Raw genomic sequence first — 17573 nt, 5'->3', positions numbered from 1 at the left:
CCTCACTGAATTGGGTGGGGCATTCAGCAAGTCAATAGTTATCTGTATTTTTGTTTACTTAACTATAAAGTCGTTTATCTATTCACGCTGTTCTAGGTAACTGTTTATTAGTGTTTTGAAAATACACACTTTCATAAATGTGCGGAGTTATTGTTACTGCGACCACTCCATGAGAAGTAACTCAAAGATGCAGCTGCTTGCATTCATATGTAAGCCCTTGCCCTTTTGCAGAAATATTTAGGTTTGCATATCAAAGCATACCAGCCTTTAGCAGCTTTCTGTTCTAATCTAAGCTGTGCCACTCACTCACTTTGAGTAAGCCCCTTGGCCTCATTTTTTCCTTCAAGCTGAACATTATTGTATACATATAAATGTGTAGAAGTACCCTGATATTTCTCCAGAACAAGGGCCAGTCTGCTTCTTTGCATTATATTTTCCTGCAATGGTTAAGCTAATAATACCATTTGTTCATTCACTGTATAAAAAAAACATGTTCTTTGACATTGCTAAATCATAATCTTCCACTCCTATAGTTACATGCATGTGATGGTGATGCATGTGTCGGATAGGCATGTAATTATATTTAATTGCAAGGAAGAACAAGCTTTGTTGTACTTACTAACTCAGGTATGCATTCTCTTTGAGCTTTGATTTGTGTTTTTTGCAATTCCCAACTTCGACGAGTTTGTATATCAGAACACTTTTCCTAAATTTCTTCAGGTAAGATCAGGCCGTTCAGTTGATTTATTTAACACTTGATGAGATATCACAGAATATTCCGATTTGGAAGGGACTCACAATGATCATCGAGTCCAGTTCTTAAGTGAATGGCCCATTCAGGGATCAAACCTGCAACCATGGCATTATTAGCACCGTTCTCTAAGCAACTGAGTTAATCCTGTGGCACACAGTTTTTATTTCTCTGACTATGCAAAACTGGTATTTCCATTTATAAAATCCAGACAAGATACTTATGTGAAAAATAGTGACTTCTGACTCAGGTCTTGTACAGTCACTCTGTTCATTGATCACAAATCTATAGGATGAAGACAGGATTTAAAGGTGTTTCCTGGTCTACATTTTTTCACCCATTTCATCTACATGACTAGTTCTGAATCCTTAAATGATATTAGTGAAGAAGAACTCCAGAAATTCATCTTAGACTATAATGAAAAGATTACAGCCTAGGTGAAATGACCACCTCTAATGTATTGGTATAAGATATTACAAAGTTCTTTGAAAGTGATGGAGCAGTACTACCCAACATGCACTGAAATAAATTTTCTGCATTGTTTGTGCACTGTTTTTCAACTCTGCAGTTTCAAGTTGTGATATGACTTATGATAGGATGTGCATAACTGCTGTCTTTTAAAATAGGTGCTATGCATGGCAAGTATGTTTGGCTATGTCACACAGCAGGGTATCATGGAAGAATCGAATTAGTGACTGAAGCTAGCTCTTCTGTATTTGCAAAAGACAAAAGCCTAAGCAGGTCAATAAAGTTGCCAATGTTTTTATGAAATCAACTGATATATTTGGAAAAGTGGTTCTAGCTTTCCATATACAAGCCCTTTTTTAGATCAAAATAGAAGCAGCAGCCTTCAGACTGAATTTGTGTTGAACATAATTTCTCGGAGTTTAACTTGGTTGTGCCAATTACCCAGGCAGTTTGAGAAAGTAACATGGTTTGATCTATGGGACAGAAGGTGGCAACAATGAGGAAGTGTGGATAAGATCGCTGACCTGCAATAGGAGGAATGAGAGACAGAGGGAAGTAGGAAAGGAGAGAGACAGTTGGTATTGAGTGCCAGGAAACCATTCCCACTCTTGAGTCTGCAACTTTATATTTCTCTTCTGAAGATCAGCACCAGGTATTTTATTCAGGCAACCAAACACCATTATGGAAACTGTGACTGAAACCAAGCAAACACTCTACAAAACAGAGAGCTCACACTGCCAGTTAATCAAACAGAAAAAAATTGTTAGTGATACAGTCTCACAAAATTTCCTCCAGTGGTTCTTTATTTTGAAGAGATAACTATATATAACATCAGCTAAAGAAATAAAATTCATAACTCTGCTAAGTACTGAAATATGTTCTCAGTCTTTAGTTAATGACCCATTACAAACTGTACCATCCACAACTAACATACCCATCAGAGGCACCAAAAGTGACTAGATTTTTTCTTTTTTGTATTTTAATCTAATGAAAGATTCTATTTCTAAACATCCTTCATTGCTTATGTCTCTGATTGCTTAGACCATCAGAGCTATATTACTATTGCTGCTGTCAATCCTTTGGCTTTCTCATTTGCGGAATCAGAGAGATTCCTAAAGGACAGGTTCACAGTCAATAGTTTGTGATGTACACATCCGGGATTTTTCAAAAGGTACATACATTCATAAGCATGCAGTCACCAAGGGTACTGACATAGAGTCATTGGTTTCATTAGAGCTAATTACAAAGTGTGTGGGCAAAGCATGCATCTCTACTTGATAGCTCCTTCGAGATACTTAAGTAAATAAGGGGCCACTCATACAGATAAAGGTCTCTTCTTGAGTAACAGCATGTGAAGGAAAGGGCTCTGCACAGTCCAGGGTCTCAGCTGGTGCCTGTATTTTGAAGAGCTTCATAACTGCATCTTACCTCAGTCTGATGACTGCAAGGAGCTTGCACAAAGGAAAACTTAATGGTACTGATGATTAAAAAGCGCAGAAATAAATCATGGAAACGTAGACTCATTTGGATTGGAAAGATTCTTCCCATCCTGTCACTTATTAAGTGGGAGAAGAGAATGACCCCACCTGGCTACAGCCTCCATTCAGGTAGTTGTAGGGAGTGATGAAGTCTCCCCTGAGCGTCCTTTTCTCGAGACTAAACAACCCCAGCTCCCTCAGCTGCTTCTCAGCAGACCCTTCACCAGCTTCATTGCCCTTCTCTGAACAGACTCCAGCACCTCAGTGTCTTTCTTGTAGTGAGGGGCCCAAAACTGGACACAAGATTTGAGATGCAGCCTCACCTGCGCTGAGTACAGTGGGATGATCACTGCCCCTGGCATTTTATAGAGTTAAGACATCTTGTTTTCACCTTAAGAGTTTGGGACTGGGCAAGAAAAAAGAAACAGTGGAGAGGAAAAATGTTTATGACAAGTGTTGGCTTTACCTCTTTGGCAAGGAGGAAGGGGGTGAAAAATTACTTACAACTTGGAAAACAAACTCTCTAATAGTTTGTTAAGTGCCTCCTTTGAAGTAGGTCAAGAATGTGCATGAAATTAGGGTGGTGTCTAGACACTGCAATCTCAGAACTACATTTTCATGCACACACAGAGACACACTGATCTGCCAGCGACTTCTTTTCTATCTCATTGACATAATGCAGAAATCTCTGTTTTATCATTGGACAGTTTACCTTTTACCATGATTGACCTCAATATTGCTTTCAGAAGCTTCTGTTGAAACATTAGTGATGGATGATTGCACAGAACAATATTGCTACCTCCCTTCCTTTGGCACAGACAGTGACTTCATGTCTTTCAAAATCCAAACTGCAGTATCTGTGAAGAAGCTGCTTTATGAGAACTTCTACGGAAAACACTGGGAGGAAAACACATGAAAGCTTCAAGAAATGCTAGTAGACCTCTGAAAAGGTGTTATTACCTAGAGGTCCAGTACACAGATCAAAAAGAAGCCTACTCCCTTTCTTCTGTTATGCTACTCCCTTTCTTCTATTATGCTCTCAAAATTCTATTTGAAAGAAAAAGTCTGCAAAGCTTGTAATATGGGCACCACTAACATGTTGATGAATTGTTGCAAATAATTTGTCTTTTTTTCATGGAGGATTTATTTATATATATATTCTGGATTTGTTTTGAATTGGCAAACAAAGCTAAACACATAGGAGTTCCATTCAGGAATTCATGCTAATGTCAGTAGAGATGTTGCCCTTGACACAGACCTTCATTTATTTTTAATTATTTTTGAAACCTCAGATATATACAGAAAACCATCATACAAACAGTTAAGAGATACAGTTTGGGTTATTTTATTCCTGGCTATATCCACTCTTCCTTTTTCCAGCAATGCAGCTTTGTTTTGGAATTTATTCCTTGTTTTCTCTTTTGATATGATATGCTGCCATTTATTATGGAATATGTTCACTCAGGTAATATTGCTAATGCTGAGAACATGAATCCAGAAGGTTGATCTTTTCATGGAGAATATTGAAATACCGTGTGCCCTAAGATACCATATAGAAATTGCTGAAAAATATTTCATGGTTTCTGTTCCTTCCATTCATGTAAAAATATGTCTGCTATTGAATCGACAGGCTATCTTCTCAAGGAAATAGGAGTCCTAAGCAGAATGTTCCTTCTGACTCCAGGAGAAGTCATAAAGGTAAGGGATCGGATCTTTTATATAAAGTATGTTTTTCTTATTTGTATTATTTCTGATAACATGCATGATTTGGATTACATTGTTTTGTATTCCAGCTGAAAAGTCTTGGCTTACTACATATAAAAGATCAATATATATTTCTTCTGTGTAAGTTGTTATGCTGAGCCCATGAACTGTGTTCATGGGCCTAAAACAAAGATCTCACACTGTAGAGAATAAGAGTACAACATATCTTTTATGATTAAAAGATATTTTCTTCTCCAATAGGATTGTAATTGGGCTTACAGTAGAAAAGTATTAGGTGTTTCTGTTTATCTTTCAGCATTGCATTATTCAAGTAAGACTGAAGAAAGGCAATGCAGTCATGGTAAGTCAAGGTCTTTCGAGATCACTAAGGGGGAAGAAGAGAGATTTCTTGAACAAATTCCTTGGGTTTTTCTGCATAACCTCTCAGTGAATCAAGTATCTGCAGACTGTAAAAAAAAAAGAAGGATTTTTAAGTAGCAAGAATGTTTATAAACAACTCTCAATAACTGGGCTATTATATTAAATAAGCCTTAAGCACAAAATTAAACATTGCTATGTGTGCATATTAATGTGAGTATTCCAGCACTCATTGATCCCTTGTCACACTTCAATAGACTTTTGCCCCCTATTTCCATTAACTTCAGCATACGTTTTTTTCTTGTGGAAAAACCTTTAAATTTGTCTGGGGTTCAATAGCAGGATATTAAATAGCTGCTCAAGAGATGAGTTTTTCTAAAATATATATGCTTGTTGGAATATTTAAAGTATATTTAAAGAACTGTAAAGATTTAAAATATATTTTTCTTTGGTAAGAGCAATGCTTTTGGCTGCCTTCCTCATTGACATGTTGTCTGAGGGATCGCTTTGTGAATGTGAAGCCGTTGCTCTGTGGTGGAAAAGCTTTGCTACCCACTGAGCCTTCCGTCCTCTCTGTTACTGATATGGTGCCTCCAGGAACTACTCTATCAATCAAAGGCCAGAAATGCTCCGGGGCTGGCTGACTGGCATCACTATTCTGATTTTATGACATATTAGTTTGAAAATACCTCCATTAATTTTATTTTTAAATTCCTCATTTTTAAACTAGGAATGAGACAATATTTCTAAGTAAGACATACAGGATGTGGAGAACTGTTTGTACTCATCTGTAGGGGTTTTTTTAATACCTTCTGTGTATTAATGTATAAGACTATTCCCCTACAAATCTAGCCCAAGTTCTACCCTTCCATTGGAATAACTTCCTTTATATTTTAATCCATGCAAGAAGGTGCTGAAATTGCCCTGTTTTCTTTCTCAAGGCAGATATTTCAAGATAGAAAAGGTCCACATAGAACTGCTTACATCCTTTATGACCCTTTTAAACCAGGTTTTAAGCTACAAGATTTTTCAGATATTATAGTAAAAGAGTTTTCTGTCTGGAATGTTTTCTGAAGTACCCAGTTTTAAACATGTACTAGTGAATGTATGTGAAAAGCAGTTTTGAATGTGGAATTGTACTGTAAATCTGAATCTGATAGGTTGGATTAAAATATTTGTCATAAGTGGGTTGCCAGCAAATAATTATTCTCATGAGTAATTGGGCAAACACTGCAAAATAAAGGATACATTTGAGCAAATAGGATTTGATTGTGGAGATTTCATACACAGGCAAAGAGCTGGAATTTGTTGATTTAGGAATTTTAATAAAACATTCTTCCAGTTGTACTGCAAATGACCCCATGAGTCTAGACATCTCCATGTGACTTGTTCTTATGAAGAGTAAGAATATGTCTAACTTATTTTGATTTTTATTGGAAATTACATTTGTACATAAACCCTGTACACAGGCTGGTACCTAAGTAGGTTATGAATTTTGGCCTAGCTCTTCTTTGTGTTTCAGTAAACCAACTGGAGACAGATCTCCAAGACTTAATCCTTGCATTTTCAAAGGCTTACTCAGGCTTTGAGTTTTGTGACTAGGACTAAAGTGATTGGGCACTGAATAATTAAAATCCCTCCAAGGTCTAAAAATTTCTCTGAAGTGCCACTAAAAACTCCATTAAGATTTTGCAGCAGGATTATCAGTCTCAGAGTGACTAGGCATTAAATATCTTGCCACTGTACATGTTATCAATCTGCCAGAAGTTGCATGTTACTCAAAAATGTTCATACATTTCACAGTTTTTTCTTTGATGCCTTCTTGGAACAGATAAAGATACCCTATCTCATATCAGGCAGATCTTCACCAGTCCACAGCTGGACTTGAATCCTCAGTTTAACCCAAAGATCAAAGAATACTATGCAGAAGTCCCATTCGACATGGTGACAGTGAAGATAGGAGCAGAACCCTCTAACTGTCAATGCCAAGTACACCTTGACGACAAGAAAGGGCCAAGGTATGAGCAACAAAATATGAGTGTAAAAACTTAATTTTGGAAATATGTCAGAATATTCCAGAATATTTTTGTGTTTCCAAATACCCAGAACACAGATAGATGAGTCAAAGGAAAGTGAGAGAGAGTTCAACACTGAGGAACTTGTATTTATTTTAATGTCCTGAAGTCAGTGGTAGTATGTTCTCAAGCCATAATTAGCCCTGGCTTTATAGAGGGTACAGTTGTTAGCATCTCACCCAGCTCCTGCAATCTCTGACAGCATCAAAGCTGGGTAGGAATGGACCATCACTACACTGCACACAGTAGACAAGAAAGAATTTGAGCTTTTGTATCCAGGTGTTAATTTTGCACTGTGCCCTAAGCTGCTGGAATTGGTCTGCTTATGTGGGTCAGAGTAGGACAGCTGGGGTCAAAAGAAGAAATAGGTTCAAGTTTCCTAATTTAGAATGATCATTTTCATCAGAGTTGTATTACAAGGGATCGTCATAGAAACATAGAATAATTTACATTGAAAAAGACCCTTAAGATCATCAAGTCCAAACGTTAACCCAGCACTGCCAAGTCCATCACTAAACCATATCCCTAAGTGACCCATCTACAGGTCTTTTAAATACCTCCCGGGATGGTGACTCACCCTGGTCTGCCTGTTCCAATGCTTGACAACCCCTTCAGTGAAGAAATTCTTCCTAATATCCAATCTAAAACTTCCCTGGTGTAACTTTAGGCCATTTCCTCTTGTCCTATCTCTTGTTACTTGGGAGAAGAGGCCAACCCCCACCTGGCTACGACCTCCTTTCAGGCAACCTCCTTTTCTCTCCAGGCTAAAGAGCCCCAGCTACCTCAGCTGCTCCTCATAAAACTTGTGCTCCAGACCCTTCACCAGCTTTATTTCCCTTCTTTGGACATGCTCAAGCACCTTAATGTCTTTCTTGTCTTGAGGGACCAGAGCTGAACACAGGATTCAAGGTGTCAAGGATTCATCAGTGCCAAATACAGGGGGACAACCATTGCCCTAGTCCTGCTGGCCACCCTGTTCTTAATACAAGCCAGGATGCCTTTGGCCTTCTTGGCCATCTGTGCTCACTGCTTGCTCATGTTCAGCTCACTGTCGACAGCACTCCTTGGTCCTTTTCCACTGGGCATCTTTCCAGCCTCTCTGCCCCAAGCCTGTAGCTCTGCATGGGGTTGTTATGACCCAAGTGCTGGACACGGCACTTCACTTTCTTGGACCTCATACACTTGGCCTTGGCCCATCCATCCAGCCTGTCCAGATCCCTTTGCAGAGACTCCAGCAGATCAGCACTTCCACCCAATTTGATGTTATCTGCAAACTGACTGAGGTTTCACTCAATCTCCTTGTCCTGATGGTTGGCCTGGCCATCCAGCCAATTTTTTACCCAGCAAAGTGTATACCCATCCAAGCTGTGAGCAGCCAGCTTCTCCATAAGATTTCTGTGGGAAACAGTACCAAAGGCACTAGGGAGACAACAACGCCTTTCTCTCATCCACTAAGTGGGTCATCTTGCCATCTGCAAGAGTCCCAGCTTATCTGATCTTTTAGAGGAATATAAAGCTGGATGATAGAAGAGAGAGCAGAGTCACCACTAAACATTAGGTTTTATCACTGACCCACAATCATCCATGATATTTAATTGCTACTGTGATCCCTGGCACAGTTTTGTCTTTGCCAACCAGCTCTCTCAGAGACAACAGCATGTGCCAGGGACAATATCAGTTTATTTATTTGGGTCAGGTATCTAAGAACCAGAGAACTGGCCTATTTACATACTAGCCATTAGTGAGTGGATAAAAAGGAGAGCATGAACAATGAATTACTTGGGAAGAAGAATTCTTAACCATTACAGAGCAAACTTTGCTTCATGACATGAAGTACTCATGCAACACACCATCTTTTGACTGTGAAGCAGATGCTTTGACCTAGAATGTCTTCTAATAACTAGACAGTCTGTACAGTTCTTACTGATCTAATATTCAGTATGTTTCCTGTATTTTCAGTGAGAAGTCAGTCTTGATATATCATTTCAAAGGAAATTGCCACAGAATTCTTCCACTCAACATTTTGGTGTCTTAATGTTAACTCCCTTGGTAGTCAGTATGGATACAAGTGAAAAGCTTAAAGATTTCTTCCTTGTAAAAGGAAAACAGAATACCAGTATGTCCTTTAAATTGAAAAGTAAAAGCCTGGCATGTGCAGGTTCTGCCTTTCAGCATTTTTTGTTTCCCTTCCAAAGGAAGATGAGCACAGCTCAGCTTTGGTCTTGTCTGTCACTCTGAGCAGTTTGTCTAGTCATCACATTTGGCTAGTGGACAATTTCAGTGGCTGACATCTCTGATCATGTTTGTCTCTCTGCTGACTTCATCACAAACTTGGACCTGCCAGGAATTATTGTCCCTGATGGTTTCATTCACAGATTTCATATCAGAATATTTGCCACTGCCACTGAAGCTGTTTTCACAAAGTTTCACTCTCAGTATTATATCTTTCTGAAAGAACTATAAATTGTTAAAAATGTTATTTTACACTGTTTTTATTTAAAACCACATGTATTTTTAAAGAGAAAATGTTAGAAATAGCAGCCTCAAGGAACAAGTAAAATTTAGCAGCCATAGATAAAGCAGCATAAATCTTTGTTTCTTTAAGGTTTATTCCACTTCTTTCCTATTTTGTTGTGCAGCAGTGCTAACTACCCCCTTGGCCTTGGATTGAACAAAGTCATCATTCTTGTAACAGATGATTCACAGCCCAGCCCTCCGGTTGTGAACAGCTACAAAATAACAATTTATCGAGAGGACCGTCCCAGTCTGCCTTTGTTTGATGACTACATGATGTGTGGTTTTGTGCAGGTATTGTCTCTGCATTCTTTTCGTATTCAAATTAATAGTGATATTAGCTGGGTTCTGTTCATCCAGTGGTATAAATTAGGGCACATGGGCCAAAGCTGGTGTAGAGTCAGTTTTTGTTGAGATTAGAATCTGAGTTCTAAACACTAAAATTGTATGAAATTCAATATTTACATAAAGTTTTGGATATAAAAGGTAAGTCCAGCATAAGTACCTATTACCATGTATTTGAGAGCTCCGGGTGAATTAATCTTTACGTTGGTCAGGCAAAACCTTCTCCATCAGAGAGGTGTTGTTTGCTTGTGATAAAACAGTCCCTCTGTAACACACAGTGGGAAGTTTTCATAACTATCTGTCTGTGACATTGGAGCCATGAGATATTTACGATGACAGTGCACTTATCAGTGTTCAAGAAAAATACTGCCAGATAATTTATGAATGAAAGCTGTTTATTCTAGAGCAAACAAACACAATGAAAAAAAACCACTGATAATTTTGAAGGAAGGGATCATTGTTGCTTACATCACATTTATCCAAATAAAAATTTGGGAAGGAACATAAATTAATGCTTAGGAAGCAGTGGGTCTGTTGAGGGGAAAATAGGGCTAAATTGGGGCTGGGAAAGGGGATATCAGGCTGAATTATACACAGAATTGGAAGAAAGGTAGTGAAAGCAGGTAACAGTGAAGATTTCAGTTAGTGAAACTATGGTGATAAAGATTTTCTGCATAAGAGAGAAAACCTGGGACACAGGCTGTATCAGAGCTGTTTGTATTCCAAAGTTTGAGGACTAAATGTCCTTGATACAGTGGGCAAAGATAAGCCAGCCGGTTCAAAGAAGGAAGTGACATTGTAAATGGTAATCCAGGGCAATGCTTTTGTCTGTGGAATTTTAGGCAGATTAAAAGGATTGGTGTGTTAATTCTGATTATTAGAGCATCCAGGAGTAGTATATTTTGTCACAATTAATTCTACATCCAGCAAGAAGGATTTTCAAAACTATTGTGTTGAAACTGTCATCCGTGTTCATGTCAAATGTCTAATCCTATCTTTATTTATCTATTTTCTTTCTGAAGATCTTTATATATCAATATATCCATTAGTAAAACTTCCTTCCCATCTCTGGTTGGCAGACCATGGTGGTAGAAGGCAGAGCATTTTATGTGATGGGGGAGATCAAGAGGGATTCTTTTTTCTTGTGGAGAGATACATAGTGGGACTTAAAACAGGAGGCAAAGAGATAATAAACGTCGATAGCAAATTGTATGTTGACAATAATTATTTCAAGCAAATTAGAACTGTCAGAGAAAATGTGTGTAATAGTCGTAGCTTACTGACTGCTGATCTGAATACTTGATTATAGTGTTGTCTGGCCCTCTACCTATTCTTTGTCTGTTCTCTTAGACTTCTCTTACAAACCCAGAAGGTCAAGGACCATCTTCTTGCTCTTTTTACTGGCTCAGCACTAGATCTACAGTAAAATAAGCACTAGTTGCTACAGTAAAATAAGAAAAAACACATATAATACCTAAGATTTCAATTCAGGTGTACAGCAACCTGCCTGACATCTTAAGTGTGAATTAATATGAAAAGGAGAGCGATAAGTTGAACTAGGGTTATATTATGAGGACAACACACTGCCTGGAAAGATGTGAGGAGCTCTTATTTTTTCCTTATTTGGGGCACATATCTGGGTATAGGAACAGGAATTCAACCTCATACACATCCTCCCACACTTAGAGTTTACACTGTTGTTAATGTTTTATGATAGCATTTATGAGACTGGGTATGAGTCTTTAAAGCACTGCAAAGGCAAAGAGATCTAGAGTGATAAAAATTAAGAGTGTTTTAGAAGTTTCTTTTGATTAAGCTCGGTTTTCTGCTCCTCTGTGAATAACTACTCTCTAATTAATATAATTGTTCAGAGCTAGGGACAGCTTCAGGAGTTTAGAGTAAAAATAAGATGAAAAGCATTCCTGTGGTATCTAAGGACTGCTGTGAAGATACAGTATGAGATTCTAAAACAACTTTTACTTATGTTAGAGGCAAACTTATCAGAGAGTACACTTAAAAAACAAACAAAGACTGGAACTGGAGATAGAAATGGCATTCTAAAACACTTAAAAGCCTGCATTTTTTACTCTTTTTCCTATTTGCTAGAAGAGAATTTATTCCCTTTTGCATAGAATGATGTCATTTTATCAATACAGAACTCAGGGCTTAAATCACATCATTACATTCTGCTTTTCATAGTAGAGAACATTATGAGCTCTGGCAGAGTGGGTTAATACACCACCATGAATGCTTGTTCTCTTTGTAACAAAGACACCTGTTTTAGGAGCAAAAGGATAAATAAGCGTGAACTGATGGAGTATCCTTTGGACACTTGACTAGGCACAACTGGGATCACACATGAGGAGAGGAAGGTCACTGACAGTGGTGTGGTCTTTCTCACAGAAGGCTTTGCTTAAAATTCTAATCCGGTAATTTTTTTCCTGACTTTCTTTTATGTTTAATCCCATTAGTATATTCGGGTTTCACTGCAAGATGATACTATAAGGAAGGTTACAATAAAAAGACAGAGTGCAGGATGTTATTTGCAGTCTTCTAACAATTCTCATGCAGTTGAATAATGCTGGATTAATTTCAAGGTTATTGAATTCAGAGGTGTGTGGTTCCAAGCCTTGCAGCCCCTAAAAAGGGAAAAGATATTGTCCTCTTTACTTTTTTATAGCAGCTATAATATCCTCATTAAAATCAAATCAATAGAAAAGAAACTGTTGCATCACCACAGCACCTTCAGTAGATTTGGTTGCCTTCCACTGTGTGTTCTGCATTTTGACAGTATTGTTTGGACTGTAAATTGAGCGGTTGTTGATTTCTGCTTGAACTTCATTTTGTGCAATTAGTGACAATATTCAAATTAAGTACCCTGAAGGAAGTGGTGCCATTTCATTATCGTCTCTGAAGCTGTGATACCAAGATAGTCAGGATTCAAAGCAGGCAGCAGGAAAGCCAGTGAGCTCTTAAGACAGGGTTATCAGCATCCCTCTCAAGTGAAAGACCCCACACTACATACAAACTGTTGTAAAGGAAAAAGTATTTTATTCATCCTTGCAGTGCCTATTATCTTTAAAATGCAAACAGATTTATCTATGCCTCACTTGAAATGTGCTCTCTCTTTGATTTTTAATCTTTGCCTAGTTGCAGTCATGGCGAGTAACTGGTGATGTGCTTAGGGAACCTTGTTTGACACTGTGACCTTTGTATCTAGAGTGTTTTGGAGTGGGTAGTTTTTGGCTTATTTGTTTGTTTGTTTTTGTTGTTGTGTTTTTTTGGTGTTTTGGGTTTTGGGTTTTTTAGTAATACAGTTATTTATTTGATTTTGCTTCTGTATTGTGAGTAATGGATAGCTAATATTACATTTTGTACCATAGTGTGTTTTGTTCTCTTCATCATTCTCTTTGGGCATTTGCCCAAAATGTAAAAGAGTACATTCCAGAATCAGTGCAGTGCAGAGGGCTAATGTGGTTGTCCTACAGCTTTCTCAGGTCTGAGAGAATGGACTTACAGAACATCTTTTAAAACTTTCCTGATTTTTATAAAAAAACTTATTCTTAAGTACTATTATCTCTTGTATTTTTGTAAGTCCTTTTATCATATTTTTTTGCTAGAGTCCAGATAGCATAAGAAGCCCATCAGAACTGATTATGAGACAGTGGCATAGCATTGCAAACTGTAACACCAAATGGCTGCAATGCAGCTGGCAACAAGATGTCAGCAACAGCATGTTGATTTCTCTGTCTGTCCACTAAACTTCCATTGATGACAAAGCAATTAAGACCTAGGCCTAGTATAGTAAGTATATTTAATTTTACTATAGATTTTCAGGCATAGAGAAGAAAAAGCTCTCATTTTTGTGTTAAGAAAGTTATGAGAATACTTATTTTTTTTGCAGCTCAATTTATACATTTCCAAAGGAAAATAAAAGGGGTTTACTTCATTTTAAACTGTGGGAAAATGGTTTTATTTCATTTTAAACTGTGTGCTATTACATTTACAAAGCTTTTCATACCAGACAGTACAAGTAAAAACCATCAATTATAGAAACATGTATTAACTCTTTGCACAGTACTTCCACACAAAGATTTCAAAGAACCTTGCAAGTATCACATAATGTCCATAAAAGAAAAAAAAAAAGAAAGCTTAGGAGAGAAACAAAGAATTTGTCTTGCAGTAGGACAGACTGGAAGCACTTTATTCTCTTCTGTATTTCCCGTTATCTGCATTAGATTCAGCGTGACCACCATTACAAACTGCCCATCTCTTCTGTCCTCAGGACATTGCTGATGCCAGGTGTGGGCTCAAAGGTTTTGCAGAGTTTGTTGTAGCAGCAGCTAACCCTTGTGGCAGTTCTGGGTTTGAGTGTCTTGCTTGAAAAGACATGGAGAGCGCATCTCTGGAACTGAATACACATCCTAATTGTAACAACCACCAGACTGTATCTTATTTACAAAGTAAGCTTACTTCCCTTTCATAGAAAAAAGAATATCTATTATGAAAGCAATCATGCATTGTTTTTCTCTGCCTTCTCAGGTATAGAGCTAGTGGGAATATTTTTCAATGGTTTTGGATTTTTTAGAACAACAACAAAAAATGCCCCAAACTTCAAAAAAATAGTTGGAGTCCTTTTTTTTTTTTTCTGTTGTTCAAAAGAGCGTGTTTGATTCCTTGAGGATTATTTGATTAAATGAGTATAAAATTTGAAATTTTTGTTGGTATAACTGTTAAGTTAGATATTTTAGCTATTGTGCGGTCCAGAATGCTAACTCTCTTTTCAAGGAGGGAGTATCTGGGACAAGAAAAAAGCCCACTCATTACTAGATCTGAAACACTCAAGCTTATACTCTAAATTTTCTTCAGAAACATTAGTGAGAGCACAGTATAACAGTCATTCTTTCCAGGAGCAATGCCAACTTAAGCATCCCTTTCCCTGCCTGCAGCTACTCATGAACTAGATAGAAAAGCTTTTTTTTTTTTTTTTTTCCAAATGAACTAGTTTCTAGGATAAATTACCCAATCTCTCTATGTGAACACAAGGGAAGGGGTAGATGCAGGGGCAGAAATGAGCAGCTGGGCACAGAAGGGTAGTTAGTGGGTGCTGGTTAAGGCAGATTTTTCTTTCTTTATTAAAGAAATTCACATCAAGATTGGGTTTAAAGCTCTTGGTGGTTTTAAATGAGCAGGAGCTTCATGTTCAGAAATTGTAGAAGTGATTTAAGGGTGAAAACACACAAAACACTAGAAGTACATTTGCATTGCTATTAATCTATTAAATAAAGCATAAATTATTTTGGTACTATGTGACTGCAACCCACTCCCCAGGAAAAATAGAGCAAGGTTCACATAGCCTTAAGGAACAAATATGTATCAAATTGAATACATGTTAAATTGTGAGTACTTTAGGTGAAAGCCACAAAATAGAGCTAGTACAGAGAGACTGACATAGAAAGAAGGCTGAGGGCTTATATCTTCAACTGCTCTGTGTCAACATGGTTCAATTAATTTTAGGGGAGCAATTCCAAATTATACTGATGGAGTACCCATCCTGGCAAAAACATATGGCTGAATTCTCTTCCATTATGTATGCCAGGCAATGTATGTGAGCAAATTCACTTGAATAAAACTACTGAATTTGTTAGATTTCCTAATTAGATAGATATCCTGTTAGATATCCTAAAAAGAATTTTTAAAATTTCCTAAATATTTATGGTCAAACAATAGCTTAGGATAATCTAAAAAACTACTTGAAGAAGTTTTAAAATATTTAAAGATGAAGGGATTTATAATCACCATTCACTGTAAGTATAAAGTGAAAAAGCACCTAAATTGGATAACACAACTTGGTGCTTCTACAATGTTTATGATGATAGATGATAGACATGAAAATAATAAATAAGCTTAGCTAATTTGCAAGTAGAGGCTTACTTTGTGTGTGTATCTCAGAACAAAATGTTTTGTAGAGTCAGCATGTTCTGTCTTTGTCAGCATGTATACCACTGGGGAGAGAAGGCTTGCCATGTTTCCTTAATTATACCCAAGACTTTCGCAATGATTGAAAGCATTGTAGATGAGTCAGAGGAACAATTAACCATTGTAATGGGTATTCTTAACATTTATGCTGTTCTGTACTGAACTCCTTTTGGATCTCAGACTCAGAATGTGGCTGTTAAGCTGGCATCTTGATCAGTGGCCATTATCTGCTGCTTTAAGGAAAGGTCTCAAAAACTCAGCAGAGCTGATGAGATCCATCATTTGAAGGAATTAATATAATGCTCTGGGTTTTCTGTAGAAGGCAAACATTCCCTTTTTTCATCTGCACAGTTAACTTCATACAGAGTCTCCACTATCATTTAATAGTCACGGGTTCCCAGAGTCACTGTTCCCTGTCAGACATCTGCTGGGCTCTGAAGAGGCCATAAAGAGAAAATGGGCACAACTAGGGCATAAGATGGGAAAAACCAGCAGAAGAATAAGCACAATGTCTGTGCTTCTATTTAGGCATCCCTTTCTCTAAGCATGGAAAGAAAATTTTGAGTTTCATCCTGTATTTCCAGTAGGCTATGCCTGAGTAGGACCATCATCATACTCTCCAGCAAATTGGGGATACCACTTCAGAGAGCCCAAACTTGGAGGCTTAAGTCCATGTTGGGTCCAGCTGTCTGGAGAAAAGTTTATAGTCTTCCAGTTTACAGTATTTTGCTTACACTCCAGGTTTTATATTAGTTGTGCTTAGTCTTCTCTGTGTAGCTAAGTTTCCGGTTTAACATATGATCCAAGATGAATACCAGATACCCTTCAGGAAAGTTTCAGGCAAAGACTGAAGAAAACGGATGTGTCTGTGCAGCAGCTACATTTGTCATTATTACAATGCATTGTACATGGGAAATTATGTGTTACACAGATCACTGATGGAGAAATTGGCCACCAGTGCTTTGAGACTATCCATAGGAATACTAATTCAATGATTCAAGAATTTTGAGCCAATAATGACTGAGATGACACCAATGAACTAATTTGGTTTATGATCATTAGTGAGAGGAAGTATTAGGTTGCTGTAATAATTAGCCCCTGAAGAGAGATAATTTTATATGGAGCTTTCAGCTTTAGTTTTTCCAATACTCCCTTTCTTTGGTTGACACTCTTGTAGTTAAGAACTTCTTCAGTCAGGAATGATATCATTCTTCAGCACAACTGAATTTATTGACACCAGCTAGAGGTGTTTTTAGAACCTCCTACCTCAACAATGGAAAATTTAGTGTTTCCTACTATTCTTTCTGTCTTCTGTGTGTTTGCAATTTAGCACAGTCTTGCTAGGATCATTTCACCATTCTAGGGACTCTGTTAGACTCCTAACTTGAATGGTTATTTTGCTGTTATGCTGCCACAGAAAAATGTCATAAGTGATGAACAAAATCATAAAAGGTAAACTTCAACGACCTGATAGAGTAATTCCATTCTTTTGTGTGTTCAGGCTGTTCTCCCCTTTCTTACAATTACTGATATCATCTCATGGGTGTGCATGACACATTAAACATACAGAAGATGAAGATCTGCCCAGAAACTAGCCAAGCAGAAACTCCTAATTGCATGACTAAAAATATTAGGGAATTAAATTATGACACATATGATCCCACTGGTGCTGGTGGGGCGTATGATTGGACATTTCAGCCTGACAGTTGCCTTGCAATACCTGCTCCCTAGGGTGCTGCAGGATGGGGAGGTGCTGCAGCAGATACAGTGCTGTGGATGCAGATTCTGTAGATACAGTGGTATCTCTGAGCCCATGAAGGACAGCTAGTACAGATTGGAATAGATCCAGTTTTTTTCTGACTTTAACCAAAGGATTGAAAT

At 37.7% G+C, this 17573-nt stretch overlaps 1 protein-coding gene across 3 annotated transcripts in view; it reads left to right on the top strand.

Annotated features, from left to right (window-relative positions):
- The window catches only part of CPED1 (cadherin like and PC-esterase domain containing 1), a 147897-nt gene that overhangs the window by 67584 nt on the left and 62740 nt on the right, over positions 1–17573 (top strand). For 2 of the 3 annotated variants that reach the window (XM_032687427.1, XM_032687429.1), the window contains exons 13-16: positions 4328–4395; positions 4718–4762; positions 6611–6797; positions 9494–9662. In XM_032687427.1, the coding sequence (XP_032543318.1) occupies positions 4328–4395; positions 4718–4762; positions 6611–6797; positions 9494–9662 (469 nt within the window). The remainder of the gene's footprint in view (positions 1–4327; positions 4396–4717; positions 4763–6610; positions 6798–9493; positions 9663–17573) is intronic. The other variant, XM_032687428.1, reaches the window with a different exon arrangement.

This window comes from Chiroxiphia lanceolata, chromosome 5 (genome assembly GCF_009829145.1).
Source record: "Chiroxiphia lanceolata isolate bChiLan1 chromosome 5, bChiLan1.pri, whole genome shotgun sequence".
In the NCBI taxonomy this organism is placed as follows: domain Eukaryota; kingdom Metazoa; phylum Chordata; class Aves; order Passeriformes; family Pipridae; genus Chiroxiphia; species Chiroxiphia lanceolata.
Note: the sequence above shows the minus strand (reverse complement) of the source record. Positions and strands in the feature narration are given on the sequence as shown.